The following is a 12621-nucleotide window of genomic DNA, read 5'->3' as shown; positions in this document are numbered from 1 at the left end:
TATGCTATATAGATTTCAAATATAGAAAATACCATAAACCTGATCAGAATGTCTGATCCTGGTTCCCCCAAATCTTCTCTTTGAAGTATTTTCTTAATCTCCATGTAGAATCAAATATTCCCTCCCTCTGCTGTGCACCCACCTTGAACACATTATGCACTCATTATTTTCAGTTCTGTTTCCCTCTGCTAGACTTTTGGTCCCTTGATGGCCAGTATCATGTTCTATAGGTCACTGGGTTCCCATTTCCTAGCACAGAGCCTGGCATATAACAGGAACTTGATATATTTTAAGTGAGAAAGTGAAAATTCACATTTAGACCGTATCCTAAGAACTTCCAATGAATCTAAGTATTTTGCATATAAAGTAAGCTAATCATGTATCTTAACGCTATTAGGGAAATTAGAATCTTATATATGGAAGTAACTTTTCACATGATTGGCATGCATTTACATACATATTCATGCAAACACATGAAGCATGACACATGAAATAACATACATGAATCTGTATCAGGATCAGCAAACTACACCTTAAATGCCAAATCTACCCAATGGCTTGCTTTGTATAGCTTGTAAGCTAAGAATGATCCTTATATTTTTAAATAGTTAAAAAATATCAAAGAGGAATAATATTTTGTGATATATGAAAATTCTATGAATTTCAAATTTCAGTGTTCACAGATGAAGTTTTATTTGAATATGGTCCTGCTCAGTTGTTTACATATTGTCTATGGCTGCTTTTGTGCAATGAAAGCAGAGTTGAGTTTCAACAGAGACATATGGCCTGCAAAGCTGAAAATATTTACTATTTGACTATTTACAGAAAAAAGTTTGTTGACCACTGATCTATATGCCAAGGTATGATTGTATTTACTCTATTTTTATTGACTGTTCTTCATTTTAACAATTTAACAAGTGACAAAGATTTGAAAGGAAAATCTAGGTTCCAATATAAATCTGCAGATATTATTATATAATTAGGATTAAGGTGATGAACCCTTATAAATTAAGGAATAATATAATATATTTATATAGCACCAAGGTAGTATGGTGGGATATTAAGGTGATACTATTGGTAGTCATATTAGTAAAAACTATTAAAATTATCTTTTTGAAAATCTAGAGTTAATGGAAAGATTTTGAAAAGCCACTAAATTAGCTTTTGCTTTTTGTTTTATTATAATAATTTTATAAAGTAATCTAATTCCATCAGTAAAATCCAGAATTATAAATAAAATAGTTTACTCTCAATGGGAAATGTGCACCACATGCTTAGCTATGTTACAAATACATGGCATAAAGAGTCATTTAAATTCTATTTCATATCATTATGCCACCAAGATATAATAAACTATATTATGTAATTAAAATTTATAAATAAATTATATTGTCAATGATATATACAAATAAATTAAATTTATAAAGTATACATGTATAAATAAATAAATAAAATTGTATTATCATTAATAAAGTATACTTAACATTTAATTACTAAAAGTTTGCCTCTGTGGCCAGTTTACATGTTTTAAATGAAGAAAATGTATTATTTGACTAAGCATTGGACGGTCTTTTAACACACTGCATGTTTACATTTTCCTTAAAAACTGTTGCCTAATTATCAATGAATTATTAATTAAAGAAAAGGGATTATACTGATTTGTGTGTGTGCATGCTCAGTCATGTCTAACTCTTTGCAACCCCATGGACTGTAGCCCACCAGGCTCCTCTGTCCATAGAATTTTCCAGACAAGAATACTGGAGTGGGTTGCTATTTCCTCCTCCAGGAGATTTTCACAACCCAGGGATCGAACCCATGTGTCCTGTGTCTCCTGCATTGGCAAGCGGATTCTTTACCACTGAGCCACCTGGGAAGCTGGTTTATATTACCAAAAATTTACATACGTTATATAATTTAAAACAAAAGCCTTGCCAGTGAAGTATTACTAGCTTCCTTTTATAGAAAAGAATTAAAACTCAGACAGGTTAAGTAACTTGTCTAAGAAGACACAGCTGGTAAATACATTACCACGTTTCACATCCATAGCCCTCCTGACACAGAAATCTTTGTTTTTCCCATATGGTCACACAACTCTTAAACATTAATACAAAGAACCAGGAAAACTTGATGTTTTACACTTAGAAAAATGTTTCTGTTGGAAATTAGATGTAAATTACTAAATATTGATTATATATATTCACTATTGTAAAGTTGTGTGTGTTATGTTAATAGTTTAGAATAGAATAACAGCTAAGTACGATTTTAAAATCTTAAATGTTTATAAAAACATGAAAATTAGAATATTTTGTTACATGATAATTTAATGAAATTTAAATTTCATAGTTGATAAATTAAGTTTTATTGGAACCTGACCACTCTTATTCATTTTTGTAGTGCCTATGGCTACTTCTGAGGCACAGTGATGGAGTTGCACAGATGAGACAGAGACAGCATAGTCTACAAAGCCTAAAACATTTCCTGTCTGGCTGTTTACAGGAAAAAACCCTTGAGTTATTATTAAGAGGAACTAAATTCTGGCAACATATTTTTACATATGAAAAGTATGTTTTAAGTGTGGAATTGAAAAAAAGAAACTAAAATTATAAAAATTTAAATAATGGGCATAACGGAGTTCTCTTTATTCACTGATCATACATCAAATTTAATCTACATACAGCAAGGTCCAGGCAAACTGTGGCTATTCCAGCTGCTTGCTTGTAATGCACATTTCTAACACGTCCTGAGCTCTTCTTTTTAATCCAAGAATTGGGAGATTCCACAGAAGCTTTATATGGTTTTAATTTTTAAATTTTGATAGTTTAACCTTTGGTTTTGGAGAAAGTGTATTATATTGGTGGTTGTTAAGTCACTAAGTCATGTCTGACTTTTTGTGACCCTATGGGCTGCAGCCCATCAAGCTTCCTCTGTCCATGGGATTCCCCAGGCAAGAATATTAGAGTAGAATGCCATTTCCTTCTCCAGGGGATCTTCCTGATCCAGGGATCAAACACGTCTCTTGCACTGCAGGCAGATTCTTTACCAACTGAGCCACCAGAGAAACCCATATTTATATCATATATATGTAAATAAAGGACTGTAGCTAACATCTATAGTTCAAAACATCTTAAGAGACAACTTATAATTTTAAAAACATAGCTTTCATTACTGGAAATTTTTTAAATGGTAAGTTTTATAAGTTATTATTACTTTAAGCATTTTAATCGTAATGTTTATTAAAGTCTACAAAATATAAAATATCTTTCTGCCATGCTATGAATTTAATTTATGAAAGTCTATAGGCTTCCCAGGTGGCTCTGTGGGTAAAGAATCCTCCTGCAGTGGAGGAGACACAGGAGACATGAGTTTGATCCCTGGGTCAGGAAGATCCCTTAGTGGAGGAAATAGCAAGCCATTCCAGTATTCTTGCCTGGGGGATCCCATGGACAGAGGAGCCTGGAGGGCTACAGTCCATGGGGTCACAAAGAGTCAGATACGACTGGGGCAACTGAGCATACACACTCACAGGCTATGGAGACTGAATTTATACATAGGCACAATCTGCTTCAACTGCTCTTATTAACGTGACAGTTGTGCTGAATTCTTACCATATAATGAACAGATAAGTAGTTAGAAAAGTAATAGATGCAGCCATTTGTGAAAATTATGAAAAACCTAAGAAAAGAACACCACTGACCAAAGATTAGAACACTAGTTGATATGAAAAATATAGCCAACTATCAATAAACAACTAAAAGGTGTGTTCATGTCTCCTTTTCTTTTTATAAGAACTGAATACAGAAAAGGGAGTGCAAACAGAAACAGCAACAGGAAGCAAACCAGAAGGGCAAATCCACACATCCAAACACATGCAGTGTACCATCATCTCTCATACTTGTTGCGGAGGAGGGGGTGTTGCAACTCAGCAACCAGTCTGCAGTGTTTAAAACAGTCATGTTGTCCCCTGAGAACAGGAACAGCATAGGGGTTCATTGTCGGAATGCCTGCTCAGTGTACGAGGACAGTCATCAGTTGCACTGATGCTTGTACTGCTTTCTGGCCCTCTTGCCACAATTACAACTGCATGGCGTAATTTTTACATTTTAGTGTATCAGGTCTGTTTAGTTCAGTTAAATATATATAGAACAATGATTAGTGACCTTCCAGGTCTGATTTCAGAGTGCATGGGATTTTTAAAAAATCTCTTATTTACATCCAAGTTAAGGTTTAAATATAAATGTTCTTACTCCACAAGTTATCACTAAAAAATCCTATAAATTTGCAATCCTACAATTAATTAGCTGAAATTACAGATGCATGTTTAGAGACAGATAAACACTATAAACAGGGAAAATGTTAATTTACAAAGGGTTTTGGGTAAAAAAATGATTAAATACAGGCAAGTTGCAATCCACACAACTCTACAAAGAAAATTTTAGAGTTCACAGTTATTCTAAAATAAGTGTAAAGAGGTGTATAAATTTCATAAATTTAAAAGAAAATATGATGTGGCAAATGCTTTGCTAATATCTAATAACATGAATAGCTTATAAATTAAAATAATTTTCAAATAATTTTTCACTCATTAATGAAAACAACTAAATCTACAAAACTTCAAAAGAACTGTGAATAATTTAAAATGCAGCTTATATATGTGTATGAAGTGAAGTGAAGTGAAGTGGCTCAGTCGTGTCTGACTCTTTGCGACCCCGTGGACTGTAGCTCACCAGGCTCCTCCATCCACGGGATTCTCCAGGCAAGAATACTGGAGTGAGTTGCCATTTCCTTCTCCAGGGGATCTTCCCGACCCACGGATCAAACCCAGGTCTCCCACATTGCAGGCAGACGCTTTAACCTCTGAGCCACCAGGGAAGCCCATATATGTGTATATATGTGCGTATATATGTATAGTGTTAGTCACTCAGTTGTGTCCATTTCTTTGCAACCCTGTGGACTGCAGCTGCCAGGCTCCTCTGTCCATTGTGATTCTCCAGGCAAGAAGACTAGAGTGGATTGCCATTCCCTTCTCCAGGGGATCTTCCCCATCCAGGGATCAAACCCAGGTCTCCTGCACTGCAGGCAGATTCTTTACCATCTGAGCCACCAGGGAAGCCCATATATATGTACAAGTGAAGTCGCTCAGTTGTATCTGACTCTTTGCAACCCCATGGACTGTAGCCTACCATGCTCCTCCATCCATGGGATTTTCCAGGCACGAGTACTGGAGTGGGTTGCCATTTCCTTCTCCAGAGGATCTTCCCAACCCAGGGATTGAAACTGGGTCTCCCGCATTGTAGGCAGACGCTTTACCATCTGAGCCATCAGGGAAGTCCGTATATATGTATAGGCTTTTGAAATATATATATATATATATATATATATATATATATACACACACACACATATATATATTCTGATGCAAATATCAGATCATATTTTCTTACAAGTTGAATGTATTTTATAATAGCAATAGGGTGGAATATTTTAAACAGTTGCTATTGTTGCCATATGCTGTGACATAATTATAAGCTAATCAAATGAGATGTCTGAAAAAAATTTCAATTTCTATTCTAAATACATGTTAGGTATTTCTCTCTTTGAAAAGAAAATGCAGCAGATATGGACATTTTTCTATTTCCAAAACCATTTTTAAGAACAATTTTGGAGCAGGCTTTCTCTTAAAATTCAAAATAAACCCCAAAACTAGCATAATTTCTTTTTTGAGGGGGGGTGTGTTAAGATCAGAATGTAAATCCTTTGGACACATTTTGTACATTTTAAAAAATATTTACAACGGCAAATACAAAAAGAAAGCCTTGCTAAAAACCTTTAAAATGTTGCTCAGGGCTATCTATTCTTTCTGAATATTTCCAGTTATAGAGGAGGAGCAAAAATATCAAGAAAATGAACAGAACAACAAATAATCCACTAAGTATATAATACTCTGATGTTATTGCTAATGAGATATTTACTTACTAGCATACTTCTACCATGTAAAATTACAACAAACATTGCAATGTGATTCAGGGTGTCTTCAGGGTTGTACACTTACCTCCTGTCCCATTTGTGGTGACCGAAGTGCTGCTGAGATTAGTTTTCTCCAATTTGGAGCTTCCAGGAGTATCACCACCTCCAACAAGAGGATGAGGACTTGCTAGGTCCTGCATTTCCATAGACCTATTAGAGATAAATTTGAAAATTTCAGCAGTGATTTCTTAACAAACTACATAAATCACTCTACTGAACATGCATGTGATCTCACAATAACAGGAATTGAAACCCATAGCTAAGGATTTTTTGTTAACTAGGTGAACATGGCAGTCCATCAAAAATGAATAAATAAGTAAAGCATCCATGATAGATTCATTGGTTATTTGTAATAACTGGGGGAAAAAAAAAACAACTCACATCTATAGGAAGAAATGAAGAGTGACAGAAAGGTAAATTTAAGTAAATACAAAAAAATTATCTTATATTTTTTTAATCCATGAAAGAGTGAACTGTCCAACTGATAATAGAAGATAAAAGTAAAATATATGACAACTACAGCATAAAAATAGTTGCCAGGAGTGGGACTGGGCAGAGATGAACAGCAGAGCATAGAGAATTTTCCGGACAGTGAAAATCACTCTGTATTATATTGTAATGAAAGATGAGTGTCATTATACAATATTCAAACCCACTGAATGTACAAAACTAAGAGTTAACCCCTAGGTAAACTATGTACAGTGTCGGTTCATCCTTGGTAACAAATGCACCATCCTGGCGAGTGAGGCTGGAATGGTAACAGGAGAGGTTACACGTGTAGGGTAAGAAGTAGATGGGACATCTTTGTACCTACTTCTCAATTTTGCTGTAAATGTTAAACTGCTCTAAAAAATAAAGTCTTAGGAAAAATCAGATCAAATTTTTTTGTATGCAAATAAAGCTGTGATTAGTGAGAAATGGTTGGTGGTGGTTTAGTAGCTAAGTCGTGTCTGACTCTTGTGACCCATGGACAGAGGAGCCAGACGGAGGAGTCCATGGGATTCTCCAGGTAAGAGTACTGAAGTGGGGTGCCATTTCCTTCTCCATTAGTGAGAAATATATACCTTTTAATGGTTACATAAGAAAAGGAGAAGGATTTAAAATCTAAGAACGATCTTCCCACCTTAAGAAAACTAAAAGAAAAGCAGTTGAACCCAAAGTAAGTCGAAGAAGGGAAACAATAAAAAGCAAAAATCGCTGAAACAAAATCTATGAACAATATAGACAACTTACAAATCCAGAGTTTGATCATTAGAGATACTAAAGATATTAAAAATGGTAAGATAATATTATAAACAACATTATGCCAAATAATTCAATAATTTAGATAAAATCAGACTTTCTTAAAAGAACATAAACTACAAAAATGGCTAACAACTTTTACAAGCTGTCCTACAATTAAATTGAATACATAATTAAACACTTGAAAAAATCTCCAGGTCCAAATGATTTCATTAGTGAATACTAGCAGACATTTAAGGAAAAATAACAACAATATTTTTTAAATTCTTTTGGAAAAAGTAGGAGTAACACTTTTTACTCTATTGTATGTGACCAGAATTACTCTGATCCAAAATCTGCCAAAGGCAATGCCAAGAAAAAAAAATTATGGATCTATATTTCTCATGATCATAGGTGAAAATATAGTTTTGACATATTGGACATATAATCAAATAAAATCCAGTACTAAAAAGAATAATATATGATGACCAGGTGTGTTTAATCCTAAGAATTCAAACTGAGTTAACACCTGAAAATCAAAAAATGCAATCCAATATATTAACAGAATATGTTTTCAATGGGTATAAAAACCACTTCACAATATTCATCATCCATTCATACAACTCTCAGCAAACTAGGAAAAGAAGCATTTTCCTCCCATATGATAAAGATCATTCTTGAAAAATCTACATCTTTTATTATATTTAATGATGAAATACTGAGTTACTTCTCACAGGTTCACTAATGATGAACCTGTATTTCATGCAGCTTCTGCATCACAGGAGGATTCTTTACTGCTGAGCCACCTGGGAAGCCAATATATTTTGTATATGCATATAATTATGAATTATATCTATAATATTATATTTATTATAACTATGTATTGCTTATAGAAAAGATATGAAAAGGCAAAGATATCTTTTTTCCACTTCAACACAACTTTATCAGCATTCTTTGTCAGTGGGAGAAAACAAGAATGAATAAATAAAAGGAGTAAAGCTTAGAAAAGTAAAAAAGGTTAATTCACAGAGCACATAATTGTTTATGTAAAAAATTCTGAGAAATCCATTAAAGAAAAACAAAACCCTATTAGAACTAATGATTGAATTTATCAAAATTACAGGTACAAGGGTGATACTAATACTGAATAAAAATATAGACCAAAAATGTCTGAAACGTCAGTGTCTCTCTAGTTCATATACTGAACTATCAAAAGAGGAGGTTGGAAGCTGGGCTATTCAGTCTCTCTTCAGCTCAACTCAACTCCAAGAGGAATCTGAATGCTCAGACCCTCACCTTCACTGCGAGCCAGAGCAAAGATTTAGACTTATTGAGAAATACAACAAAACAAATATCATGCTTCAGTCTCTACTGGCTTTTTGGACATAATCTTCAGAAGACTACACATACATAGTATTCAGAATACTATAAATATTTTGTACATAATGTGCAGATGACTTCTTGAGTCATAACAAGAAGCAGGACTATAGTACACATAACAGAGATAAAACACAGTAAAAAGAAGTAGATTTGCAAGTGACTTAGGTTTTGGAATGCACAAACAAGGATTGAAAAACTATTTTGTATGTATAAAAAAATTATAGGAAAAGATAAGCACACAAGGTATATACATATATATATATGCCATGTATATAAATACATATATGCATGAATACATATGTGTCATATATATTTTATGTGCATGTGTGCATGCTAAGTCACTTCAGTTGTGTCTGACTCTTTGTGACCCTATGGACTGTAGCCCGCCAGGCTCCTCTCTCTATGGGATTCTCCAAGCAAGAATACTGGAATGGATTGCCATGCCCTCCTCCAGGGGATCTTCCTGATTCAGGGATAGAACCTGTGTTTCATGCAGCTTCTGCATCACAGGGGGATTCTTTACTGCTGAGCCACCTGGGAAGCCCATATATTTTCTATATGCATATAATTATGAATTATATCTATAATATCGTATTTATTATATCTACGTATTGCTTATAGAAAATATATGAAAACACCAAGAAATACCCAAATGAAAGTTCTAGAATGAAAATTATAAAATAGAAAATAAATAAATATTAAATTAAAACATAGTCTTTGGATGGACTTATAAGGATACTGCAAAAGAAATCAGTAAATCTGAAACTGAGCCAGTAGAAATTATCCAAACTGAAGCAAAGAGGAAAAAAAGAAAGTGAAGAAAAACTAAAAAGCCTCTTGATGAGGTGAAAGAGGAGAATGAAAAACCTGGCTTAAAACTCAATATTCAAAAAACTAAGATCATGGCATCTGGTCCTATCCCTTCATGGCAAATAGACGGGGGAAAAGTGGAAACAGTGGCAGACTTTATTTTCTTGGGTTCTGAAATCACTACAGATGATGACTGAAGCCATGAAATTAAGACACTTTCTCCTTAAAAGAAAGGCTATAACAAACCTAGATAGTGTATTAAAAAACAGAGACATCACTTTGCCAACAAAAGTCCGTCTAGCCAAAGCTATGGTTTTTCCAGTAGTCACGTATGGATGTGAGAATTTAACTGTAAAGAAAGCTGAGCACCAAAGAATCGATGCTTTCGATTTGTGGTGTTGGAGAAGACTCTTGAGGGTCCCTTGAACAGCAAGGAGATCAAACCAGTCAATCCTAAAGGAAATCAGTCCTGAATATTCATTGGAAGGACTGATGCTAAAGCTGAAGCTCAGATACTTTGGCCACTTGATACAAAGAGCCGACTCACTGGAAACAACCCAGATGCAGGGAAAGTTTGAGGGCAGGAGGAGTAGGGGCAACAGAGGATGAGATAGTTGGATGGCATCACTGACTCAACGGACATGAGTTTAAGCAAATTCTGTCAGACAGTGAAGGAAAGACAGGAAGCCTGGCATGCTGCAGTCCAAGGGGTCGCAAAGAGTCCGAGACAACTTAGCAACTGAATAACAACAAAAAATAAGTAACTTGTGGGATATTATCAGAAAGCAAGGAAAGGAATGAAACAGAATAATTTCAGAATAAATAATGGCCAAATTTGATAATAAACAGCCACCCATAAAGCCTTGAAACACAACAAATGAGAAAAAGAAAACCAAACCTTCAGTACATTATAGTCAAATTCTTAAGATAAAGGGAAAGCTTTATAGCAACCAGATAAAAAAGACACAGAGGACAAGAGAATAGTGGGAACCCCCAAAAGTATCAGAGGTCTCATACTCCTGATAATGGGCTTAATTATAGTAAACAACTAATGCTTGTGATTTTATTTTCTCTGAATGAAACCAACATAAAGATTTTTTTATTAATTAACTTATTTTAATTGGAGGATAATTACTTTTCAATATTGTGATGGTTTTGCCATTTTTCAGCATGAATCTGCCATAGATATATATATGTGACCCCCATCCTGAAGCCCCCTTCCAGCAAACAAATGAATGATTGCTTATAATGTGCAAAGTACTGTTTCAAGTGTTAGGATTGCTGCGTGGAGAAACCATGGTCCTACTCTCAAGAAATTTATGGTATAAATTTAGACCTATTTCTAAATGAGAAAGCAGTTCCTGTGCATAGAAAACAACAGTACATTAAGAGCCCACCGAGTGGAACAGACAGAAATCAGTGTGAAGTTAGAGAGTCTGGAAAATTTTCTCAGAACTTGTTAGCTGGGTTTTGATGAATTCAAAGTGGGGGTTCTAGGGAAAGCATCTGGTCAGTGGTATTACTGAAGCTGCAAGGTAGTGTGGTGGCTCACAGCCAATGTGAACGACATGAAAGAGGAAGCGAGGAAAATCAGTCAGGAATGAAAGGATGAAGCCCACATCACAGAGAGGAGCAGGAAGAAGTCCCTCCTGCAAAGCAAAGCAAAAATTGCCTTTGTATCTTACATTCCAGTTTCCAGGAATCCAAAATGCAATTATCTGAATCTTTACAGTAAGTCCCCTTTGCTTGAATTCATTTTCATGGGTTTGAGATATCTTACAATTAATAGAGCTTTTAGAGAACAGGCATGCATTATTGTCATCAATTATACCATAAGAGTATTCCTGTGCTTTCTTTTGTATGTTAAACTTCAGATTCTTTTTAAGTCTAATTTGTTTACAAAGTAATATATAAAATATAAAGTTTACCTTAGAGTGCAACAGCAGAAAATTGATTACATGCTATTTTTACTGAGTCCATACTGTAAGACACAGCCTATGCTTGGTACTTCAAAAATACCCTCTCTATTAATCTTTACAGTAACACACTGATGTGCATATTATTTTCCATATTTTATAGATAAAGAAATTGAGGCTCAAGAAGGATATACAGCCTGCCTAAGACCTTGTAGATAGAAAGTAGTGGCAGTAAAATTGGAACTCAAATCTATTTGATGCCAGAGCACAGGTTCTTCCTGTCACATTGTATGTTTCCCATTTTTCTTTTAAGTGACTTTAATTCTTTCACATTGTGAAATCACTATCAGGAACGCATATTTCTGCAATGAAACATTTTGAGTGGTTTTCAAGGGTTATTAAACTCAATATAAGCATCCACTCTGCCAAATCTACATTACCGTATTTAAAGGTAATCCCTTTTTTAAAAGTACAGAGAACTATATTCAATATCCTGTTGTAAACCACAATGGAAAAGAATTTTTAAAGGAATGTATGTATGTATGTATAAAGGTGCCCCCTTTTTCCTTCCACGATACCATTTTCTACCCATGTCATAACGCTACGTGAATACTAGCATCTTTCTGGACAATAGGAAAACAACAACAACAATAAAACAAAAACTCTTTAAAAAAAAAGAAAAGAAAGAAGACTTGCCTATTACATGAAGCTGTCTTCTTGGTTCTTGTCTGCATTATCTGTAGCATAGGTGGAATTTGTTTCTAGCAGACTTAAACATTCTCTTCAAAACCCAAGAAGAGTATGCTTTATATTTGTGCATTTAGAGTTTACTGTAACTCAGAAACCATGATTCCTTCTGCACAGACCCTAGTAATGAGTCATAGCCTGTTTGTTTCCAGGCTGAGATTCCATCAATTCTTCATGACCCAAGAAACGCAAAAGCATCCTAGACTTTCAAAGGCATTCCCTCTCATGACAGCTTTTCTCTTGCACAAAGTGGACAGTATGTATGCAGGGCTCTGTGTCCTACACTCTCAAGGTCTACTTAACTAGCCAATTTTCATTTTGACCATCAGAAGCATTTATGGACAAGCGTTCAGGCATTTGCTTTTCTCATAACTTCCTATTTAAATGTTAAACAAACCTTTTCATTCTCCTTAGCTGAAAAAGGGCTTCCCTGATAGCTCAGATGGTAAAGAATCTGCCTGCAATGCGGGAGACCCGGGTTCAATCTCTGGGTTGGGAAGATCCCCTGGAGAAGAAAACAGTT

At 34.8% G+C, this 12621-nt stretch overlaps 1 protein-coding gene across 14 annotated transcripts in view; it reads right to left on the bottom strand.

Annotated features, from left to right (window-relative positions):
- The window catches only part of EYA4 (EYA transcriptional coactivator and phosphatase 4), a 365716-nt gene that overhangs the window by 72144 nt on the left and 280951 nt on the right, over positions 1 to 12621 (bottom strand). For 11 of the 14 annotated variants that reach the window (XM_070796186.1, XM_070796188.1, XM_070796187.1 and 8 more), the window contains 2 exons: positions 6050 to 6174; positions 3893 to 3961 (listed from right to left, as the gene is read on the bottom strand). In XM_070796186.1, the coding sequence (XP_070652287.1) occupies positions 3893 to 3961; positions 6050 to 6174 (194 nt within the window). The remainder of the gene's footprint in view (positions 1 to 3892; positions 3962 to 6049; positions 6175 to 12621) is intronic. The other 3 variants (XM_070796197.1, XM_070796199.1, XM_070796198.1) reach the window with 1 other exon arrangement.

This window comes from Bos indicus, chromosome 9 (assembly GCF_029378745.1).
Source record: "Bos indicus isolate NIAB-ARS_2022 breed Sahiwal x Tharparkar chromosome 9, NIAB-ARS_B.indTharparkar_mat_pri_1.0, whole genome shotgun sequence".
Classification (NCBI taxonomy): Eukaryota; Metazoa; Chordata; class Mammalia; order Artiodactyla; family Bovidae; genus Bos; species Bos indicus.
Note: the sequence above shows the minus strand (reverse complement) of the source record. Positions and strands in the feature narration are given on the sequence as shown.